General features: G+C 50.0%; 1 protein-coding gene across 2 annotated transcripts in view; it reads left to right on the top strand.

Annotated features, from left to right (window-relative positions):
• Positions 1–10,414, top strand: part of IFT54 (intraflagellar transport 54) — a 32,689-nt gene extending 22,275 nt beyond the window's left edge. For both annotated transcript variants that reach the window (XM_087819477.1, XM_087819476.1), the window contains 2 exons: positions 7,524–7,744; positions 8,628–10,414. In XM_087819477.1, the coding sequence (XP_087675603.1) occupies positions 7,524–7,744; positions 8,628–8,793 (387 nt within the window). In that variant the 3' untranslated portion in view covers positions 8,794–10,414. The remainder of the gene's footprint in view (positions 1–7,523; positions 7,745–8,627) is intronic.
• Positions 10,415–16,407: the final 5,993 nt, after the last annotated feature.

The following is a 16,407-nucleotide window of genomic DNA, read 5'->3' as shown; positions in this document are numbered from 1 at the left end:
GATATTCTTTTTGTTTAAATTCTTTATTTTGAAATAGACTCTCTCCAAGTATTTCCTTTTGTAGGTTTCTTTCTCTTTCCATTTATTTCCAGTTTCTGTGACTTGACTCCTCACCTTCTCGGAGGTGTAAACGGTGCATTTTGGGGGTGCCGCTGGTCCCGCTTCTCTTCAGATGGGAGCGAGCGTCTGAGTGCTGGGGAGCCGCACGGTGTGTCCCACTGCCCCTCCCGGGAAAGCTGTCGTGGGGGCCTTTAGTGGCTAGAGTCAGCAGAGCCTGGGGGCTGTTTTCAGGAAGCGTCTGCTGGGGAACTAGAGCTATCGTGTGTTTGAACATTCCTGGTGGGTAAAACGATCTTATCATGAGCATGCCAGATTTCAATTATAGTAATTAGTACATGGCAAATAGCAGCTAAATTCTTATGAAAGTCGGGGATTTCAGTCTTACTCTCTCATTTTGTTGATTTAAAAGGATCTTTAAATTATTTCCTTAAAAAACTTTTAAAAATTGATTTGAGAGAGAGAGGGACACTAATTTGTTGTTCCACTTATTTGTGCTTCATTGGCTGGTTCTTGTATGCGCCCTGACCGGGGATCAAACCCACAACCTTGGCGTATGGGGACAGTGCTCTAACCAACCGAGCCACCCCCCAGGGCTGAATGACTTCTTATTTTGGTAGTTAGATGGTGCAGTTTCAACACAAATACTTTAACCCTGTTAGAAAAATTCTGTTCAGATTCCTCTGTCACTGAGTTCTGCACCTGATGGAAGTGATTTTAGTTTGGGTGTTTGTGATCCTGGTGTTGGAGTAAAAGGGGGCAAATGCTACAAGGTTTCTGCACTGGTGAGACTAGTAGCTGACCTGGGGAACTGCTGGTTGATTTTGATCCTAAAGAGTTTTTATTTTTTTAGGAAATACGGTGATAGTTTTATGTTCCCAAGTGATGCAGTATATTCCAATACACACAGGCTGGGGATTTCAGGCTTGGGATATAAAATTGTCACCACCAAATTATCAACAGTGTCACTTAAACATATTTGCATACATACACCATGGATGTATTATAGACCACGACCACAGTCTGAAAGCCATCAAATCACTGCGTGTGTGTGTGAACCCTGTGAGGACAGTGGTGAGTAAATGAGCCTCCTGTGTACAGACAAAGGTCGTGGTGTGGGCGGAATGTCAGAGCGCTTTAACCTGGAAAAATACACATGACTTACGGAACTTGGATTATAAAAATGGGATTAGCTGTAGTCTTACAAACATTTCCAAATTGAATGGTTGTCTTTGATGTAATATGTTTATTCAGGGAATGCTAATGTGATAAAGATCTTATTTTTACTCAAAACTTCAACTTAAAATTCATATAGTATTTATGAATTTTTTATTTTTTTATTTTTTTTAAACATATCTTTATTGATTTCAGACAGAGGAAGGGAGAGGGAGAGAGAGAGATAGAAACATCAATGATGAGAGTCATTGATTGGCTGCAGCCCACAACCCGGGCATGTGCCCTAACTGGGAATCGAACCCTGATCGCCTGGATCCTAGGTCGACGCTAAACCGCTGAGCCACGCCCAACTGGGCAGTATTTATGAATTTTTTAAAAATTGAATTGAGAGAGTGAGCCATTAGAGAGAATCATTGATTGCTTGCCTCCTGCACGCAGCCTGGCCAGGGATTGAACCAGCCACCTTTTGGTTACGGGATGGTGCTCCAACCAACTGAGCCAGGGTGCTTAAGTTTTTTTTTCTTCACTTACTGTGAGGTGTCCTGATGACTGAGCTCTTAACTTTAATATAGCAGATTTCTCAGTCTGACCTATTATCATCAGCACTTTTTGTACCTTAGTTAAAAAACCTTCTCTGTTCTAAGGTCAAAAAGATCTTATTCTTTTTAAAAATTAAGGTTTTTTTTGGACTGTCAAGTCCTTAATCCACCTGGAGTTCATTTTTCTGTCCTGTGAGGTGGAGGTTATTTTTTTTCACATGGACAACCAGTTTCTCCCCCTTTCCACACTGATTTGCCATGTCTGGGGCTCTTTTTGGATTCACTGCACCAGGGGTCACCACACTTTTTCTAGAAAGGGCCGGGTAGTCAGGACTTCCAGCCGTGAGAGCCCATTCAGTGCTGGACAGCAGGCTGATGAACGAGCATGCCTGGTCTCCAACAAAACTTCACGTATGGGTGCTGAAACATGAATTTTATAGAACTTCCATGCGTGTCCCCAAATATTTTCTTTACATACTGTTTTTAACTATTTAAAGATAGCGCACAGGCTACATACAACCAGAGGTGGTTGTCCAGCCCCGCAGGCTGCGGGCTGTCTCCCTGGCCCGGCGACGCCTCCTGCTTTAACTCCTGCAGCTCCCGCAGGCCCCTCGGCTGGCAGCTGGGCAGGCCCGCGCTTCTCACTGCCGTGCAGGCCCCGCGACAGGCTCACTGGGCGAGCGCCGCGGAGGCTGGCCTGGGGTTATGGGAGCTTGGAGACTGGCCCTCGAGGTGTGGTGTGTCCGAGAGGCTGCGCGCCTGGTTACACTGTATCTCCAGAGCCGGTCCTGCTGTTGTAACACCGCGCGGTGCAGTGTTCTCTGCAGGAGGTCAAGGGCCTTACCCGAGGTGGGTGAGCGGCCGAGTTGGCGTCATGCCCAGGCGGTCGGCCCAGGCCGCGCTCCTTCCCCTGAGCTTCACCCTCGTTCATGTCACCCCAAGTCGCAGCCTTCATCGCCTCCTTCCCAGTCCCCTTGCTTCCCTTTTACTGCCTGATTGCTCTGGCCGCCTGGTTCCCTCACTGTTCTTAATGGGAACACTTCTGGAATTTAGCCTTTTGTGATGTTTGTTGTGGCAAACAGATGGAGAAAGTACAGTTTCCCCCCAGTGTGGGGCCTTATCATGAATGAGTTAAATTTTATTAAATGCTTTTTTTGCAGTGATTGACATGATTCTGTTAAATGACATTTATAGCTTTTCTAATATTAAACCGGTCTTACAGTCCTAGAATAAAATCAGCATTGTGATGGGATATGACCTTTCTCTCTGTCCACTGTTTGATTCTAGTTGCTAATTTGTATTTTCCCATTTATAGTCATGGGTGACCTGGGCCTGTGATTTTCTGTGATCCTGGTCTTGTCTGAGCACCAGGCTAAGAATGAAGGGGGCGTGGCTCGGCAGTTGAGTGTCGACCTAGGATCCAGGAGATCCCGGTTCGATTCCCGGTCAGGGCACGTGCCCTGGTTGCGGGCTAGATCCCTGGTGGGGGACGTGCAGGAGGCAGCCCATCAATGACTTTCATTGTTGATATTTCTCTCTCTCTCTCCCTCTCTCTCTCTGAAATCAATAAAGACATATTAAAAAAAAAAAATGAAGGGTGCACTCTTTTCTCTAAAATAGGTGTAGATAGAGTGATGTTGTGTCTCGACAACGGGCAGGACTTACCTATAAAACTGTCTGAGCATGATGTTTCTTTGGTGGAAAAAATCAAAACTACTGCTTTTATTTTTGTAGTAATTAGGGGAGTATTCAGGCTTTCTGTTTCTTCTCAAGTCGGTTCCAGTTATCAATGTCTTTAAAAATTTTCAAGTTTATTGTCTTGATAGAATTCTTTTAAACATCAGCTCTATTTATAGTTTAGCTTCATTCTCTTTTTATTTGTTATACTACTTATTGTGCTTTTTCTCTTTTAAAAAATTGGTTTTTCCAGAAATTTATCATCTTAAACCACCAACTTTTGGCTTTGTTGATTTTCTCTCTTGTATCTTTGTTTTTCTTTCACTGATATCTCCAGTTTTTAAAAAGTGTGCTTTTACTCTGTTTATTCTGGACGACCGAGTCGAGTTGGGGATTGCTAAAGCGTGCGTTTCATCACGTAATTAACAGCGGAGGGCAGGTACCCGGGACTGGCAGCTGTTCCCTCTGACACAGATACAGTCTCATCTGCTCCTTTCCCAGCTTCTCCCTCACTGTGCTGCCACATCCAGCGAGTCGGCTGTTTCCATTAAAAAAATTCAAGTCAGGTGCAGCGTCTGCTAAACGTGGCACGTTTACCTTACATTTAACCAAAAAAATTATTCTCGAACCAAATCACCAGGAAGGGTGTTGTCTCGTAAGAGTCAGTGGCATATGTACAACTCAGCGTCCACTGCGATGGGAACTCATTGGGAACTAGAGGGGAAAGGCTCGGGACCGGAGAGCAAGGCTGCGCCGAGCGGGCAGCAGCCGACTTCCACCAGATTCAGGGACAGGGCGGGGAACGCGGCCCTGCCGAGGTGTCCTGGAGGGTCCAGCCCGTGCCAGAGAGATGGGGTTTGGTTCTGAAGGAGAGACAGGGTCACCGTACTTGAAGATGACAACAGTCTGTCAAGCAAATCAGCCCCCAAAGTTGAAACTTAGAAACAAATGTATCAGTTGGCCGTGGCAACTAAGTAGACAAAGGTCCATGTTTTCCTCCATGCCAGCAGTCAGCAGTGGAAACGGTCCCTGCAGGACTGGAGACCAGCGTGGCTTCCCTGGCCATGTGCTTTTAACAGGACACTTCTAGGAACCAGATCGAGAAGCCAAGGAATTTTACCAAGAAATAGAAAAGGTCTGGAAAAAATCAAGACGCTGTGTTCCTGGATGGGAAACTCAATATTGTAGAGATGTCATTTCTCCGAAATTAACTTATAAATGTAATGTAATTCTCATTAATATTCAATGGAGGTTTTGGAACTTGTTAAAGAATATTCTGAAGTTCATCTGGAAGATAAATATATGAGAATAGCCTTTCACAAAAATGTTTGAAAGGACCAGTCTCAGGCCAGTAATGTCACATTCTTAACTTACTTTCATCACTTCAGGTAGAGAAGGGGGCGCTTTAGCTGAGAATTGAGTTCTGCGTTTTCCTGCTTCCTGCTTATTTTGTTAATGTTAGTTATGACCAGTTTTCTCTGTGAACAGGTGATAAATTATTTCCATTCTTCAGGTCAGTGGGAAAGGACTTTCTGAACGTTGTCTTCTCTGTTCTGTGCACCAACCTCTGCTTCAGCCACAGGGCCCCTGGTCTCACGCCTCCCTACGCTTCCCCCACCCAGCCTTCCGAGACAGCCCCTCGGTCCTTTGCAAGGACAGTACTATGTTCAGGAGTAGCTGACCTTCAGTGACCTGCACCCGCTGCTAGGAGGCCCCTTGTCTGCCTTCTTCTCGGGGAGCAGCTCACCAGTCGGTTATTCGTAGTTGTGCGCGATGTGATAAGTAGAGCAGCAGCTGACATTGGCAGCACTGCCTGGACTCAGCACCTGCACACGTCACTTTCGTCCTCACAGTAGTAGTCTATGAGACAGGTGTTTTCCCCATTTCCCAGGTCAGGAAACGGAGGCACAAAAGGTATCTTGTCCCAGATGGTAAGTGACAGAGGTCGGACGTCACCCCAGGTTCGTCCGGCCCCAGTGTGAGCAGTGAGGCTGCATGAGGCGCAGCTGCTCACAGCTGCCTTCCAGGAGCCTCTCGTGCGAGTTTCTGTCTGGAGTTGCTTTGTGCACAGGCTTGGTCACCTAGGTGTTTGCTGTGGCCGTGCACATTCCGACCTCAACCGCAGTTTCTCTGTGGCCAGGGCCTGGCTCAGTGCTTACTGCCTGCACCTGTCACACTGTGGAGGGGCCACAGGACTCATTGTTCTCTCAGGTGCATAGAAATACGACACCACTTCACTCTCCTGTTGTATAGTTGTCACTTGGGTTCGCCTTTTGGAAACTGACACTGTCCCAGTGTGGGAGGCAAGCGTGTCCTTTGACCCTGCAGTGCCCCTTCCCGTGACATGTTCATGCCTGTGTCCTGGGACGTGAGTGGATCATTCAGAGCTGCATGGTTTGTAAGAGCCCAGGCAGAGAAGTGATGCATGTGTCCGTCGGCCGTAGGGAGGAGGGATAGATAAATCATGGTGTAGTTCATTCTTCTTAACAAGATCGTGTCCGTGGTGTGGGCGCCAGCCCGGTTTATTAACTCACCTCTGCAAGGGCGCCTGGGCAGTCTGCAGTTTTTGGCTGCTCTGAGCAAAGCCCCTACAGACATTCGTGCGCAGACTTGTGTGTGAACCTCAGCCTTCCTTTCTCTGGGATAGACATAACTGCTGGGCCGTGTGCTGGTTGCACGGTTTGGTTTTAAAGAAACAGCCAGCCCGGCCGGGCGTGGCTCGGCGGTTGACCGTCGACCTAGGATCCAGGCGATCGGGGTTCGATTCCCGGTCAGGGCACATGCCCGGGTTGTGCGGGCTAGGCAGCCAATCAATGACTCTCTCATCATTGCTGTTTCTCTCTCTCTCTCCCTTCTTTCCTCTCTCTGAAATCAATAAAGATATGTTTTAAAAAAACAGCAGCAGCCAACTGTTTCCAGAGCAGCTGCGCCACTTACATGCCCACCAGCCACACGAGGGACCAGGTTCTCTGCATCACCAGCACCTGGTGGTGTCACTGCTCTTTGTTTTGGCCACTCTGAGAGGTGTGGTTTTAATTTGCATTTTCCGAATAGCTAATGATGTTGAGCATCTTGTCATGGGCTTATCTGCTACCAGTGTATCCTCTTTGGTGAAATATCTGTTCATGTGTTTTGTCCATTTCCTGATTGGATAGCTTGCTTTTGTGCTGTTGAGTTTTGAGAATTGCACGTTCCAGATGCTGGTCCTTTCAGACACATGGTTTGAAAATAGGACCTGTCCTCTTTCACCTGTCTGTTGCATAACAAAGGTTTTGCTTTCACGGAGTCCACGTTACCAGTTTCTCCGAGCTTGGGTGTCGATTCGGAGAACTCTGCCTGGCCCTGGATCCCAGAGATTGTCTCCTGAGGTTGACAGTTTTCATTTTCTCTGAAAGCCCACAGTCCACTGTGAGCTGGGTTTTGTGTGAGGCCTGAGACTGTGGTCCAGGCTCTTTCTCCGCTGGCTGTCCTGGGTGCCGAGTGCTGAAAGCCCCTGCTCCCTGTGGAATTGCCTCGGTACTTGGTCAGACATCAGCGGGCACATCTTGAGGCCCTGTCTGGGTTCTCTGTCCTGCCCCAGGGGTGTGTGTCTTGCCCACGCCGCCCTGTCCTGTGGCTGGAGCTGGGCGGTGGGTTCTGAACCGGGCAGCTGACTCCCCCTCCTCCGGGTCAGCTTCCTCTAAGTGCTGCAGCCCGGTGCTCTTGGCTGCCCTCCGCGGCCCGGCCTTCTCTGTCCCCGGCGCTGGGCCGTTCCCGCCGGCAGGCTCCTTTCCTCCCTCCCCGGAGCTGCGGGGAGGTGGTGCCGGAGACGCGGGTCAGGGCCCGTCGCCGCCTTTAGGAAAACCCTGCCCCGCAGCGTCTGCAGCCAGGACTGCAGCCGGGCTCTGGTCAGCTGGCTGGTAAAGTCCCACCATCTGGAAATGGGCCTGGGGGCCTCCTGGGGGACCCCGCCCCCTGAGAAGGGCCCCGGCCTTGCGCACCCGCCTCACGGTGCCCGTGCCCTCGGCGCCGCCCCCGCGCCCCTGCCTCCCGCCCGGGGACAGGACGTTTCTCGCGTGTTCCCCGCCCACGCAGAAGCCCCTGGCCGTGGAGCCCGCGTGGAAGAAGGAGAAGGACGTCGTTTCCAAGGAGATAGAGAAGCTGCGTGCGTCCATCCAGACGCTGTGCCGGAGCGCGCTGCCCCTGGGCAAGATCATGGACTACCTGCAGGAGGACGCGGACGCCATGCGCCTGGAGCTGCAGCTCTGGCGGCGCGAGAACCAGCAGCACGCCGAGGCCCTGCGCGCCGAGCAGAGGTGGGGGCGTGGCCGGGGCGAGGGGCGTGGCCATGGAGGTGGGCGGGGCGGGCAGGGGCGTGGCCATGGAGGTGGGCGGGGCGGGCAGGGGCGTGGGCGGGGCGCCCCAAGTCTGTGGGCTTCTGGGCGCCGCCTGCCGTCTTGGTTCCTCACTGCCCTCGGAGGGCGCATTTCTTCGTAGCAGTTGGGGAAGATTTGGAACTCAATGTTCATACACAAAACAGTTAAGACATTAAAAAATACAGGGATCTCTGCAGTTTGGACACCATGTTGTTCATGTGTTTTACCGAAATCCCCAAAGTTTTATAACTTTGTATTCAAGAGTATTTTAATTTTTTTACTCTAAGAGAAATGCTGGTGAACCCATTTTGAAATTGCCACTGTAAAAGAAACGTAATAGTCACAAAAAAGATTTTAGAGAAATGTTTTGATATTCTATATTTATAATCAGGGAGTCGACGATGCAGGTAACTATATCGCTGTTGTTTTTGCCCTGGCCTGTGTGCCTCAGTAGTTAGAGCGTCAATTCCTGTCAAGGGCACACACCTGGTTGCAGGTTCGATTCCCCACCCGGTGGGGGTGCGTGCGGAGGCATCAATGTTTCTCTCTCCCCCTCCCTCCCTCCCTCTCTCCCATTTTCTCTCAATGGAAGAAAGAGATATTAGCCCCCTTCGTATACATTTCTTGTTCTGCTTCGCTTTTGGTTGTCGCAGGACGTGAAAATCAGTGGGTTTCCCCAGCGTGAGGTTTCTGTCCCTTTATGTCATTATGGTCCATATTTATATTTTTACCCATTTCCTTTGGATGAAATAAGCATTTTAATTAAGAAGCAAATCTAAAAGGAAACCAGATGCTTACGAGCTGCTGGTTGTGTTTCTGTCAGTATCACAGACGGTGCTGTGGAGCCCTTGAAGGCGGAGCTGGCAGAGCTGGAGCAGCTGATCAGAGACCAGCAGGACAAGATCTGCGCGGTGAAGGCCAGCGTCCTGAGAAACGAGGAGAAGCTCCAGAGGATGGTGTACGGTATCAGCCTGAGCGCCAGGAGGTGAGGCTCTAGCCCGGAGACCAGAAGTCATCCTCAGCTTGAAAATAAAGAAGGTAGAACATCACTGCTCGTTAACTCTCAGTTTGCAAAGCAAATGAACAGTGTACGATGTTGCCCGACTAATTTTCAGAGCTTTTAAAGCTGTGGGCACCTCCAGTGTGTAAAAAGACCGCGTCTCCCACCTTCCTGGGGCTACCTGTGCGCCGGTTATAAGCGGCTCTCCCAAACCCTGTGGGGAAGTCTCTTTGCAGCCTGGTGTGTCCACAGCAGCCCGTGGAGCTCAGCTCCGTGCTTGAGGTCTCTAGCTGGAGTCCTGCCGACACCCAGGTGACAGGTCGTGGGCTCGGTTTGTGGGGCTGGTGACTCCACAGCCAGCACGGGGTGAAGGATGGCTGGGCCTTCTGAGGCACTTTATACATGGAGTGGGGCCTGGATGGGATGGATCGTATTTTTAGTTCACTTGCACTTGAAAAGGGTTCATTCAGCCTGTATCTTTATAAAGGTACATGTGAGCTTTTTTAACTGCTTTATAATTATATATAGACTACTTTATGTAATTTTCTTTTCGGTCCCTGTTATCTTTTGCTTGTGTTTCTAACCTGTAAAGTTCCTAAATTTAAGAAGGAGATTTCAGTGTGGCCTTATGACACTGCCTAGACATGAGCTTGTCCCCGGCCATCCCCTCTTCTACAGCCTTGGCCCTGCCCTTCCCCCTGGGTGCCTGCGCAGCTCTGCAGGGGCCTCACTCTCCCAGGCCCACGCCCCTGGCCCTTGGCCCCATGCCCCATGCCCCATGCCTCATGCCTCATGCCTTCCCTTCACATGGATGTGCACCTGTGCCCCCCAGAGACAGGCAGTTTAGGGGAACCTGAGAGAAGAAGACATAACAATTTACAAAATTATTTTTATGTTACCTTGGGGGGGGTATTTTTTAAAGCAAAGATTTTTTAAAAACATGGTTTATATTTCATTTTTCAGTTACACATAATACCATCCATGTCTTCAAGTTTGTATGTAAAGGGTTTTGCAGTTCGGAGCTGTGCTTACCGGTCCTGATACTTCTAGATGCCGTATTTATTATGAACTCCAAGGAGTGCCGTTTAGTGTTGGAATCGCCTGAGGAAGTTTGTTCCTCTGAGGGTGAGCACAAACGGCACAGTCTGGTTTCTCTTAGTGTAATTTTCAAAATAAATCTTTTACTAAGGCAGTTTTATGATTTTCTAAGCTGAATCAGTTCAAGATCAGATTACTAACAACGACCATTTTGAAACATTGGTCTCTTTCTCCTTCTAAAGTGCACTGTAAGATCCTGTTTGGTCCGATTGTACTAAGTACTTTACTGGAGGAGGGAGGCATCTTAGTGAACTGGGTCCTTCACATACGTATGATCTGCTTTCCACTGAGTCAAATGACAGCCACACTCCGAACAGCCCTGTTTTGCTTCAAGTTAAGATGTCTGATTTTTATGAATTTGTATATATGACTAGAATTTTTGTGTTGCAAAAAATTACATATATTGTATATGGATAAAATTTTGTATGAAGTAGTCTATCAAATTGTATCATAAAATTTATTTTTTCTTTTATATACAAATCATTAAAAATAATTACATTTTTCTATAAGTATATGGGTTGTGCAAATCAGTTCACACCTGGATGAAATTTATAAGCATTTGGTTTTTTTATTTTTGAATGTGCATTTTGTTTTTCTTCGAAGAAAGTTCAGGGAAATTTATCTTTTTGTTCATATTGTGACACTGGCTCCTTTTCTGTATAAATTGAGGTTTTATAGACAGGCATTTATCAAATTTTAAGGTCATTTGTAAAGTTTTAGAAAGTCTCTGAGCGTGATTATTACTGCATCTTATAGACGAATGAAATCCTGGTGTTATTTATTATTTTGATAAAATACACAAATGAGGTTATTAAATATTTTCTCTACTTTGGTTTATAAGTTTTCAGGAAGCACTAGAGTCAAACTTCAGAAATTTTAGTTTAAAAGTTGAGTCGACACTAATTTATATTCAAAGGAAATGAGTAAACGTTAGGAAAATTCAAGCTTTCTGTTTTGGTATTTACACTTTTTCTTTTTAATAAGAAACCTAAAAAATAATGATTGACATCTAAGAAGAGATGACGTCACCAGTGACACATTGCAGGTTAGGATTCAGGGACTGGAGCTCCTCAGTGCCCTGGCAGGTGCCCTGAGATGTTGCTGTGCTTCTCCTCTGAGCCGCCCCGACCTGGCTGCAGGTTTCACTGTGAAGGAAAAGCCGGCCCAGCGCTTCCCCGGCTCTGGAGTAATAGTCGATGTCAGTGGTCCCGGCTCAGGATGGCCGGTTTGCTGGAGCCTCCGCAGAATGGTCTGCAAAATGAGGCCTGGGCACAAGGTCAGGAGCCCAGGCGCTCACCAGAAGGGGAGAGGTTCCGCGCAACAGGACTGGCTCCAGGCTCTGGGACCTTCCGCCACACTCAGAGGCGCAGAGAGCAGACCTCCCTGGTCATCTGGCCCCCGCGGAGCCCACCCCCAGGAGCTCAGAGGTGGGCTGTGTTTGCCTCTGTCCTATGACACACTCTATTAATAAAAAGGCTTTTGTGTTTTCCTAATGGGTCTTGGGGAAGTAGAGCATTTATAAGCCTGCAGCTGGGCGGAAGTGTTTTAATAAAGGGAGGTTGGGAAGGACTCTTTTAATTCAGTAAGAGAAAAGAAATTTAAAAGGCTTTTTAAACTATAAAACAAGTATTTAAGTCATTTAGAGCTGAGTCCCAAATTTTAATTCTCAGCTCCTTAAACCAAGTGAGTCTGTCTTTCTGGTGAGAAAGTGGGGTTCAGAAGGTCCTGGATCTCAGGGAGGCCAGGTCTGTCCTTGAGTGAGAGCAAAGTGTGCTCCCCCTCCCGGGTCCCTGCCACCATGTCCTGAGCCGCCAGCACTGCGAACCCCTCGGCTGTGAGGCCACTGTCACTGCTGCCAGCCAGCGAGTCGGGTCAGCTAGGGGACAGTCGGCCTGCATAGCAGTTCCCAGCTGTGATTACCAGTTAAGTGCTCAGACCTGTGTTCACCGCACACTCAGATGTCCTGCTCTGTCCTGCGAGAGCCTCCCAGCACCGCCACCCGTAGGTGATGCCGCAAACCTGAGACACGGGTTTGCCGTTTAAATTCTCTGTCCACTCAGGCGTTTTGCTGGATAGCAGCTGGCGGGTGTGGGCTCATTTCTCCGTAGACACTGGTGTGAACACTGTGCTGCAGTGTCCATTGTCCCCTCTGCTGGGACAGGCAGGCACATGTTCGACTGGCCTGCTGGCCACTGCATGGGGATCGAGCTTCCAGGTTGGGGCTCGGCCTCCTGGGTGGTGGCCCCGACACGAGAGCCGCCTGCCGGGGATTTGTGGTTTCGGAGGCAGGCCCGGTTCCCACAGAGTTGGCGGGCGGGTGGGTGGCAGTCCTGGGAAGCATTTGCTTTGTTTTCCAAAAAGAGTAGAAACCCTCTGACTGGGTCGGTGTGAAGCCAGTACCACCCTGCAGGGAAGCTGCCCACCCTGCTCAGAGGATGGACAGATGGGCCAGGCAGATGCCAGCCTCCCCGGGCCTCAGGCCGTGACCTGGTCTGAAGCCACAGTGACCAGAGAAGTGGGGTGCAGGCAAGGATGGGTGTGCCCTAGAACAGGAGGTGCAGGTGAGAAAGTGAAGGACACCTCGACACGAGACTAGACTCCAGTGGTGACAGCGTGGTCCCTGTGGCCAATTCTGTTGGGGGACCCTCAGCTGCCCCTGCTGGGGAGATGGAGAAGGGTTGCCCAGGAGGGTGGGTGAGGGCAGGGCTGGAGACCCCACAGAGCTGAGGCAGGGCTGGGCTCCAGACCATACCATGGGGGGTGCAGGGCACATGGGAGGGTGCACATCTCAGGGACACAAGCAGACCTTTCTCCCCCAGATTAATCTGAAAATTGAATAGAATAAAAAAAATCTGAACCCAACTGGTGTAGCTCAGCAGTTGAGCATCGACCTATGAACCAGGAGATCATGGTTCTGAAATCAATAAAAACATTGTAAAAAATCTGAGATTATTGAGGAAATTTAAGCTATTATCCTATAAAGCTATAGTAATGAAAACAAAGTGGTTCTGGTATTGAACAATGTAAATTAATCAATGAAATAGCACAGGAACCCAGCCAGATACCAGAAAGGTCGCCTCTGCCGAGTGCAGCCTTTCAAAGCAGAAGTGTTTCAGACTGTTCTCCAGACAAGCGCAGGAACATGTGGTTATCTCTGTGGCAAACACATCACATACAGAAACAACTTCCCAACGCTGAAGAGTTTAAAACACGAGAATACTAGAAAGTAGTCAGAGAACATTTTATGTTTATGACATTTATAAATGCTTATTCATGACAAGCTGTTTACACTTCTGTTACAATAGTTCTGTGAGGCAGTGTAATGTGTGGGAACAAAGCGCCTAGAAGAGGACATGATGGGTGCTCAATACATGTTAGGGTGCAGAGCCTGGAAACTGAAAAAGATGGGGTTTTCCGAAGCCGTAGATGAAAGAGAATGAACATTTGGCTTTATAAAAATCAGAAAATGTTTGCCTGTCCGGGTAGCTCCATCCGTCAGAGCATCGTCCAGATACACCAAGGCTGTGGGTTTGGTCCCTGGTCAGGACACATACAAGAATCAACCAACGATGCATAAATCTGTCTAAAATCAATCAATAAAAATTTAAAATAGCCAAGGAAAAATTAACAAGCAAGTGGCACACTGAAGTATTGGCAACATCTGTAACGAAGTTACTATTCCTGAGACAAACTTAATGAGAAAGCGCAGCCCCGTGGACACACAAGACCAGCGTCCCGCCTCCAGCGAGGACAGCGGGCGGGGCGCGGGGCCCCTGAGGAGGGCGCCCCCGGGAGAGCCTGGCCTCGGCCTGTGGAGGGCTCTGTTCGCTCGTGACCGCAGGTGGCCTCCACGTGCTGCTTTCTGAGTGATCGACTTGATCCATCCCGGTACCTACTGCGGAGCTCGCTGTCCGAGGACGGGCGCCTCGCTGGTGATGAAGTGCGAGGACCGAGGACCGGCGCCCAGCGCGCCCGTGGAGTACTGGCTGCTGTTCGTGGTCTGTGAAGTGAGGTTAACATCGCGCCGGCCTGAGGTTTCCAGGGCAGACGTTGGAGAGATTAATACCGTGTGGGATGGCTGAGGGTGTGGTGTGAATTGTGTTTTTAGAGGGCGTTTTGGAAGGATTTCTCAAAATTAAAAACAGGACTGTGTTGCTGACAGAAGAGAAAGCTGGAGCCGGGACGTGACCACTGTGTCCACATTAAGGGCTGGTGGGTGGAGGTTAGGGTCCAACCTGTCCCTGTGGCCTGGGACCCACCCATGGGTGAGAAGTGCAGGGAGATGAGGCTGGCTGTGGGCAAGGAAGACGTCTCCTTTCAGACAGAATGGTGGTGTGGGTGGCCTGATAGAGAGTGAGCTCCCTGTCACAGGAGGTGTGCAAGCACAGGCTAGTTGGCCACTTCTCGGAGATGCTGTCGAGGGTTCCACTGGATGCTCCCTTTGCTGCTTCCAGGCCTTGCCTACCCCCAACGAGGGATGGAGCACCCCACCATCCCAGATCTCCACCTACCCGCTGCTTGTCCTGCCAACTCCACCAACATGCCTCCTCCTCACGCTGGAGGGCACAGTGGGCACAGTATCAGGGCCCATGGCACTTTAGGGGCCCGTGAAAGTGTAAATTCTTATAATCAGAAGGAAAAAATGAAGGTTCAGGACAAAGCAAATGTTTTAATGTGTAATATTAATGTATTTGCCTTCATTTCAATGCCGTTGTAAAATAAGAATCTTAATATTTTCTGTGGAGGAAGGGCCCACGGAGGCACAAGTGCCCAGGCCATTGTGAGGCCCGGGTTGGTCACTGGGACTCCCACCCGTCTGTCCCTGTGGCTGGACCCACTGGGAAGGTGACCCGGTCCTGCTCTCAGCCGGGACCCCGGGAGCAGAGCCGCACCCGCATTCGTCCGGCGGTTTCCCATTTCCAGGGATTAGGGCCCTGAAGGAAAGCGTCTTTGGGGCAGTTTCAAGACAAACACCGGGAGGCATTTAAAAATAGAACTTTCAATAAAAACTCCTGAACTGGGAATTTGAGGCATTAAGCTCGTTTGTTAGTTGCAAAGTCAAACCTGGAGTCAGCACGTGGACTTGGCACTCACGGCCTGGGGGCCCCAGCCGAGAGCAGGCCCGGCTCCTCCCAAAGCTGCCCCTGCCGCCTGTAAAACCGCACACCCAGGTTGCTGTTTCCCCTCCTGCTACACCTGCCAAAACAACCGTTGTGGGAGTAAAATAAAATTCTTGGACCCCTCACCAGCGAACAAGGTCACAATTTATAAAGAGCCGAGTGCTCCCTGGGGGAGCTGATGAGCCTGGCAGAGCCCGGCCTGTGGGGGGCCTCGCGGTCCCTCTGGGCCACCTGCTGCCACCCCCAGGCCCTGCCCAGACCCAGGCTCTGCGGCCTGCGCCCCACTCCCGGTCTCCAGCCGCAGGGCTCGGACCAGCGACTGCTCAACTTCCAGGAAGTTTTTAAGCCATTATGTGAAACCAAGAGCAGTAGATCCTGAAAACTCACCGCTTAATTTTTTTATTACATTTTACCGTTACCGACGCCCTTGGGGTCACTGTCCCTCGTGTCTGTAGGGTGGAAACACTGTGCCTCGGCCCAGCTCTTCCCACTCAGGTTCAGCCAGTCGCTTGGGGCCGAGGTGGGAGGACTCGCGCGTGGAGACGGCAGATGCCGCGGCGTGAGAGAGAATGATGCCCGCCGACCGAGAAGGGGGCCCTGTCTGCAGCCTGCCGCCGTGAGCAGCCCGGGCTGGAGGCGGCCCCCTGCAGTGTTCACACACTGCCGTCAGGCCCGCAAGGAAGTCACTCACGTCACCGCGGAGCCGGTGCCGCCCTCGCCCGGCTGGTGTGGCTCAGTTGGTTGAGCATCACTCATCCCAGGCACCAAGAAGTCTCCAGTTCGATTCCGGGTCGGGGCACACGCCCGGGTTGTGGGCTTGATCCCCAGCAGGGGGCGTGCAGGAGGCAGCCCATCAGTATTTCTCTCTCTTTCCCTTCCTCTAAAATCAATGAAAATATATTTTAAAAAACACACACACACCAAAAAACAAGCAAATGAAGTCCTTGCAAATCTTGCTTTTCTCTTATTCAAGTAAATGAAAATATTAACCGATACAGGTCAGAACCACACTTGTTTCTCAGCTGCAGCTGTGCCTCGGCTCTGGATACACCAGTTCGGCAACGATCCGCAAACACCTGTGAGAACCAATTGTCTACGTAGAATTTACAGAAGAGAGCGCTTTATATTTTACTCCTTGGGAATTGTGGGCTATGACGCATCTTTATATCATTAATTTTTTCAAAATGCATTCCATATGATATCATTGTCAACATTTATAATTCACCTCCCCCGGACCAGGCAGGAGGTGGTCTCTGCGTTTGGTCCCCTAGGTTCTGGCTGGGAGCTGGGGCCCGCGGCCTCCTTAGTGCCTTGGGCCTCACCCTGTGGGAGGCGGAGGCCCTGGGCCCCTGGAGAGGTCAGCCCTCCTCCCAGGCCCGGACGGC

Source organism: Miniopterus natalensis, chromosome 8 (assembly GCF_054644295.1).
Source record: "Miniopterus natalensis isolate mMinNat1 chromosome 8, mMinNat1.hap1, whole genome shotgun sequence".
In the NCBI taxonomy this organism is placed as follows: Eukaryota; Metazoa; Chordata; class Mammalia; order Chiroptera; family Miniopteridae; genus Miniopterus; species Miniopterus natalensis.
The sequence above is the reverse complement of the archived record's forward strand: the minus strand, read 5'-3'. Positions and strand labels throughout refer to the sequence as shown.